Genomic DNA, 7917 nt, shown 5'->3' with positions numbered 1-7917 from the left:
CAATTTGTTTTATTTGTTTTGCTGAGGAGAATGCTACGTTAGGACTAATGCTTTCTCATTTTAGACTAAGTTACTTCAGTGTTATAATGTTTTGTAAATCGTTAGACATAACTGATTTTCATGCAGTTGGTTTGCGCTCAGTACTAAAGGTCCTTGGATCGGTTTCAAAGTTCTGGGTCGTGGATGCTCACTGCTGATGAGTTTCATACTGGAACAAAACGCCCATCTGGTGCTTTTAGGTTTTCAATAGTTGTCTAGGTAAAACCAGTTCGTGATTCTAAAACTATAGAGATTTGATGATAATAATAGCAATGACTATTTCTCCCACTTTTTTTCAATTTTTTTCAAGATTAAAGATGAAATCAAGAGTTGTTTAGATTTTTTGCGTTATGTGTATGGTGTATTTGGTTTCTCATTTGAATTGTACTTATCCACTCGTCCAGAAAAATACATGGGTGAAATCGAAATGTGGGATCGTGCTGAAAAGGTATTGTTTTCCAGCGTTTTATATCCTTTGTATACAATATAAGTTAATTTTCCAACGATTTCATTATAATGAAAGAAGAGGGCTTTAAGACAAGCGATTTGTGTGTTGCATTACGTCTTTGTTTCTTTATGATTCATAACTTGATTTAAATGTCTGAATTCTTCTAGATTGCTAAACAGTTGTATCTAACTGTTATACGCGTTAGTCAGTTAGTCAGCCAGTCATAAACCACACAGAACCCGGCACACATGTTCATCAGTTCACGTTGTCATACCACATTATAACAGTGAGATAAAATTATTTCAAGACAAATTCCAGAGTAGTAGAAGAAGTAGCAGCATCAGTATTAGTAGAAAAGTTTATTTATAAAAAATATAACAGAATCGTAAAAATCTTTAGGACTCAGATTCTAAAGAAAGACAAGGAGTGAATTCATCTGTGTCAACCAGGTAGTCAACACCTATTAATATGGCTCAGTGCAATTGACAATGTACTGGTGCCACGTTTTTGTTTTGATGCTCCTAGCATTCTTTCAGCCTACTCCTACACCAACTAGCACCACGCGTTAGTAATTTATGTTGGAATTATCAGGAAGAAGCAACACGCATCACTATGAATTTTATAGATTCACACTATCGAGTTGATTGTGTACAAATAAAAGTTCAGTATTTTATCGACTGCCTTCAACATTCGTTATCTAAAAACTCATACACGTAGGCCCCCGAATGCCCTAGTACGGCTGAGAGTGGGGAGAGTCCGCTCTCCCTCGAAATGCTCTCACATGGCCACGTGCATACAACCACTACCAGGCGGGGGTGTTGTTTACGAAATTGAGAGGACGAAAAGCGAATGTCCGGCAATTTAACCAGGTTGGTAAACACGGAGGGTTCACCTAGTGGAGATAAGAAACCCAGATTCCAAACCAATAATGTACGTGGGCTCCAGTATCCTGAGGGAACAAATGGCGTATGAACCATTTATTGGTCACCGGCTACCATGGGACTGCATCTTCTGACATTGCTCCACTGCCCTATGGATTAGACCTTTAGGTCAAATGCTCCGGGCGTGGTTCCCCCAAAAACTACCTGCTTCGGTTTGGGCATCCGGGCAGCATTCTGGCCCTTACACAAATCGAATGATTTATATGGCGCATATCTATTTGGTGCCTCCTTGTACCAATGTTTATGTGTTTAAATAAATAAATAAACATATACCTGTATATGAGTGATTTTTCCTAGTTGCTAGTTTTCCTTCCCAATTAGATAAAGCCTATTTTCAAACATTTTTGATATTGTCAATATGAATTTCAAGAAGCCAAATTGGATAGCTGCTACAAGTTGAATGCAGGACACACGTTTCATCGCATCCGGGACTCATCATCAGGATGTAAATTTCATATCCAAGTGTTGATATTCACTGAAGGACTCAAACCTAATATATTTCGATTTAAACATGAACGCATTACCTATCCACTTGCTCACTGAGTCCAGATAGCTGCTGGCTTTGTACAACAAGAATGAATTACCACTCAGTAGTAAGGGTTTGGATCTTCTGGTTATTGGAGTCAGTAGTTGAATGGATACCGCGTTGGCGTCTAAGGTGAAAGGCACTGGGTTTGAGTCCCGGGTCGAACAGCAATACTTGGACCCAGGTACTTCCAGCTGACGAGTCCCGACTAGGATAAATTACGCTTCCTGAATTTCACTGCTAACTACTATCCATTTGTGCTTAAAATGTTTGTGACTTAATGAAAATATCAAGGTAATCCACATAACATACGCATATGCCAAGAGTCGGACCAGTTGCAGTTCTTAACACTAATAACCAGGAGATTCAAACCCTTAAAACTGGATTATAAAGTATATATTTCTTTAGTCCATTTACTAGTTCTTTTTTGTTTACTTGCTTGTGTGACTACGTTAGCAACTAAAAGAAAGTTTAGATGAAGTCGGTCTGAAATGGGAACTTAATCCTGGTGATGGTGCATTCTATGGACCTAAAATCGACATAAACATAATGGATGCTTTACGTCGTCGACATCAATGTGCAACAATACAATTAGATTTCCAATTACCAGTCAGATTTAATCTCTCTTATGCCAGGTATGCTTTATTTATTTTCAAATCAATGATGAGTCAGTCTTTCTCATCATGAATTCAGTTTTAGTAACTATTTGTATGTCGATACAGTTAGTGATTTTATTGTATTATTCAGTCACTTAGTCATTCGGCAACATAGAACCCGGTACATATATGCAACAGTTCAAATGATCACATCATATTAGCTACAATTGTTATGCATATATCAAATATTCTAAGATGATAATGTAAATTTGACGTTTCTTTCAAGGCAAATATAAGAATGGAGATCATAAAAGAACTCATATATCCAGCTACAATTCTGCTTGTTATTATCAATCGGAATTAGGTTTACGAAAGATACATGTATCATAGAAATGAACGATGAAGAATAATTGTTAATGACATAAGTTCTATACGTAGCTGGAGTCTTTCCATTTTTAGTAAGTATAAATGTCTAAATTTTATGGGACTAATAAGTTTTCTTAAATGAACGCTCTAATCAGTTTCTTTGCCGCTTCCGATAACCACAAGGTAAGTTCACACGGTGACTTGAGCTACTCATATTAGTGTTGTAACGAAAATAACAAACAGAATCGTATGTCTGGCTGTAATTTGCATAGTTGAATTCTTCGATAATCTAATTTACTAGTTGTGTAAGAGTTTGCCGCAGGTAGCCTATTCGTTTCTGTCTATTGTATATACATATTTGCTCGTATTATAACTAAATAACTTTTCATCTGTACATATCGTTTTTTCTTTATCAGCGAAACTGATAACCCTTCTGGGAGTGATAATAATTGTAATAATATATCAAATACCACAAATGGTATATCTAACCATCACGAACCAATCAATCATCAGACTGACTTAAACACTCACCGACCTGTCATTATTCATAGAGCTATCTTGGGTTCAGTCGAGCGAATTATAGCGATTCTCACAGAATCTTATGGAGGTAATGTTTATATAAACTATATATATATATATATATATATATACATAAAGTCGAAGGACTAGTTTTCAGTTCATTACAGGTTATCTTTTATTTTATAGCTCTTCGCTAGGTTACACTTTCTCAATCGACAGTTCGTCAAAAAACTCACCAATCGAAATTCGGAATGCGCGAATCCTAGTTCGCCTATCGACTCAATTTAACCATCGCGACACCTAGGCTAGCACGACTGACCTTCAGAATCGACAAAATAATCTCGATCTTCACTGGTCCACCGATATGAACATATACCTTTTTACTATCCTTAGTCTTCAGTCCGATAATAGAACTCCGAAAACAGGTAGTGCAGTAGTACATCTTTTATGAATCAACGCATACAATAATATGGATTAATTTTCTGGGTCACACATCAATTTGACTATGAAATCAAAGAGTAAGCATAACTACGCCAGAAGTGCAAGAAGATGGAGGAAAATCATGTATGTTTGATTAGCCATGATTAAAGAATAATAAAATGTGTACAGCAGTAGTTTATAGATCCACTGTAAGCTTACAATAAGCAGAATACAGACGCATAATAGTTTAATTCTCTAATGATTATACAGTAAAAATCTAAATGATAAATATGTATTAGTTATTTGGATCCTCCTATTAATGTTTAGAACTATAATTGGTCAGTCTCTTTTGGCATATGTGGATCCTATGCCGATTGTTTCGATATTGCCATTAAGTCACAAGCATTGTAAGCAGGGATGGATAATGGCTAGCAGTGGAATCGAGGAAGCGGGTTTTTTTTATCCTGTTCGGGACTCCTCAGCTGAATATACCTAGATCCTAGTAACCCGTAAATTAGTCCAAAAAGTTACACTTTCCGTAAACTTCCATCCGTTCAAATATTGTATGTGTATGAATCATATCAGAGGGAACAACAGGATATTCTGTTATACTTTATTGTATATATCATTCACCTATATTCTATTCATTTGGCATATTTTTCCTCTTGTATTGTCACAGGAAAATGGCCATTTTGGCTTAGTCCCCGTCAAGTTTTAGTAGTTCCTGTTGTTTCAGCATGTGATGAATACGCGATAGATGTAAAAAATCGTTTACACGATGCTGGCTTTATGGTTTCCGTTGACACAGATCCTGGTCGTACTTTAAATAAAAAAATTAGAAATGGACAGCTGCTTCAAAATAATTTTATTCTAGGTAAGTACTACTCAGTTTTTGATCAGTATATATATTTCTTGCTTGTAAAGAGTAAAGTCTTGTGTATGACGAAAAAAACCCATTATTTCATTGAAGAAGGACATATAAAGAAAGCGCAGTCAAGATTTTATTTTCGACGATTTAATTTACTTGTGTTGTGAATTTAAGCCCGTTTTTTATCACGTGATTTATTCACCAATCGAATACGACTTATCCAATCTAGTACTGTGCTAAACCAATGACGTTCGACCGGTATGAGCAGCCTAGCGTCCTTATTGGTCCTCTGTTCGCCTAGCCCGTGTAGTTGATTACAGAACACCAATAACAGCTTCCATTAGGCGAATCGTTTATTTCAGACATACTGGGTTTATATATCAACCAAACAGACCGCAACGCACCTTAAAATGGGAAATAACATTTATACACAATAAAGCCAAAAAGTGGCTGTGAACGTGGGAGACAGTGATTAATAAACTGAATATAATTTAGGAACAGTAAATCGTATAATAATAATCTACAGGTCAAAATGAACCTTATAATAAGATGAATATAGATACACACAATCTAATTACTGAATAGTTATTTATAGAATAATAGTCCATTAATAGATCCTAGAAGTTACCCGTACTTTAATCTTCACTAGGATATAACAACTTAAACTGTACAATCGTATTTATTTATTAAGAATAGTAGTGTACGGTAAAATAGAGTGGTGTTGAATAGTTTTTAGAAAAAAATTGAAATGGTATATCTTCGTGTGTGGATAACTGTGGATACACATTCTACTGGTAAAATGTTGAAATCTTGAATAAAGGAAATACTAAAAACAATCGAAATTGTCGAAAAGAAAATTTTCCTCACTGAATTCTGTTTTATATCCTTCTTCACAGTTTTGTATACTGGGATTTGGATAGGATATTCACTTTCTTTTCTCTTTACAATACTAGTGTCACTAATCAAAATGTTACCTTCTTTCTTATTGTTGAGTTTTTAGAGGTTCTGTGTTCACTGAGTTAAATGATGGTTTGATTGTGAAGGCCTTTTATTGCCCTTCTGAAATTTTTTTTAGCATCTACTTTATCGTGTAGAAGTTTTCCTTAAAACTAGCGCCATAAGATAGGAAGTGTTAAAGTAAATGACACAGACATATGAAAAGTTTGTATTTTGATTATCCTTTCCTGGTAGTAGTATATGATCAATGTTTATAGTAAAAACATGTCTGGAACATATAGTTAAATATCGTTTTCTGTCTTCTACATCTTTCATCCTTTTTTTAAAAAATTAGAGATATTAATATAACATTGAATTCTCTTTGTAAAATGCTCCGTTTCAAATTTGCACACTTGTGTGCGTGTGTGATGTATGTCCATTAGTTCAATCAAATTGATCAGTTTATTCCCCCGGAAATCTGTGCCTAAATCTCATCTGGAATTCGTAGTCAGTTCCTTAACAAGAAAACTGCACTTCAAAGATATTTTTGTTGTTAATGTGATTAAAGGTAGTCGAAAACAAGCCCTGAACCTATGTTCTGTTCTGTTTTATACTCGTCAGGAAGATGTACTAACTCTCCCTCGTTGATTAGAAATTACGCTAGTCAGTTTCCAGGCTTTTCTGTTTGGTATTTCTGTTATATCTTGTGCCGGATGGATGCCTAGTTAGTGTGTGACTTGATGAGACCGCCAATCAGGGAGTAGCGAATTATCGATTGGAACAGTGACACACGAAAACCATACGAACAGTCTAAAGCGCTTATCGATCCTGCTTCTGCCTAGCCCATCCAGTTAAGTCCAAAACACCAATAACAGCTTCTGTGGTATGAATCATTATTTGCAAACATACTGGGTTTATATACCAATCAAACAGACCACATCGTACTATAAAATAGAAAATAATATTTGTACAATATTTAGCCAAATGTGGCTGTGAATAGGGGGGGGAAAGTAATCAATAAACTGACGATAACTCAATAATCGTATAATAATAGTTCAAAGGTCAAAATAAAGCTAATGATAAGAGGAACACGAATATGATTAGGTTAGTTACTTAACAATTATACAATAGGAAATTTACATATCACATTGGTCCACAAATAGTCCTCAAAAGTTACCATTCACAATTCTCTTCGGGATACAACAATTTCCATCCAAATTTGCATCTCAACACACTGCATACAGTGTTAAATCACTTAGACTAGTGACGCATTGCAACTTGTTAAGCGATAGTATTTGATCAACTTTAAGAATGACTAGACACATATGACATCGGTCACTTCTGATCAGTGATCAAGTACGTGTAAACATTTAATCTTATAATTTATCGAGTGAGACTGTAATTTATGGGCGATCTTTAAGTGATATTAGGATGACCTTAAGAAACCACTTACTGGGGTCTAAATGAAGTCATAAATCAACTTGTGAGGAATTAGGACTTGAAGTTTGAGTCAGAACTCAGGGTTACGAATTAGAGCTATGGTGCCTGTCACGAGCTAATATAAGCTATAATACTAAAATGATATTTACCCATATGGATGAATGGATTTCGCGCCAAAATCCATGACTCGTTATCTTATATCTGATTGGTTCGTCCATAAATGATATTTCTGGCCTTTGTCGTTTTACAGTGTGTTAAATTCATTTGAATATTTAAATGATTTGACAGTTCTTTTTATTCGTTTATTCATTTTGCTATGATTTATTTTTATTTTTTCTCTTCATAATAGTGGTTGGTGAAAAAGAAATTGCTAATGGGACTGTCAATGTTCGTACACGGGATAACAAAGTTCATGGCGAGCATCCTGTTGAACATGTTATTGAACGTTTTCGTCAGTTGGCGGCATCAAGAACACTGGAAGCAGAACAGGAATTTTAATGAAATATACAAGTTACTATTCTAATTTCATTGTAAATGAAAATTAGCATTGTCACTTCTAATATAAGTGTATAATATGGACTTTTTTTATTTATTTTCTCCTACCTCTGTGTTTCAAGGTTAAAGTTGTGTAATATTCTCTTTGGCTTGCTGTGATTCGAGAAAGAGAGGAGAGGGAGTGTGAAATAATTACATGATACATTCATTTAATCACAATTTTGTATTTCAAAGTGTGTAGAATTGGAAACGTTATGACAGTATCTTGTATTATACACGAATGAGTTTGTATTTCAGAATAAGGATTTTTAAGGTGTAGTTTT

General features: G+C 35.0%; 1 protein-coding gene across 1 annotated transcript; it reads left to right on the top strand.

The window, feature by feature from the left end:
• Positions 1-451: 451 nt before the first annotated feature.
• Positions 452-7597, top strand: Smp_200330 (uncharacterized protein; the record flags this gene model as incomplete). The annotated part of the gene is made up of 5 exons (XM_018793136.1): positions 452-487; positions 2411-2589; positions 3333-3523; positions 4535-4729; positions 7449-7597. The coding sequence occupies 5 exons, from the start codon at positions 452-454 to the stop codon at positions 7595-7597; spliced, it is 750 nt and encodes a 249-aa protein (XP_018647679.1).
• Between the last annotated feature and the right edge of the window lie 320 nt (positions 7598-7917).

The sequence above is a fragment of the Schistosoma mansoni genome, chromosome 1 (genome assembly GCF_000237925.1).
Source record: "Schistosoma mansoni strain Puerto Rico chromosome 1, complete genome".
Classification (NCBI taxonomy): Eukaryota; Metazoa; Platyhelminthes; class Trematoda; order Strigeidida; family Schistosomatidae; genus Schistosoma; species Schistosoma mansoni.
Note: the sequence above shows the minus strand (reverse complement) of the source record. Positions and strands in the feature narration are given on the sequence as shown.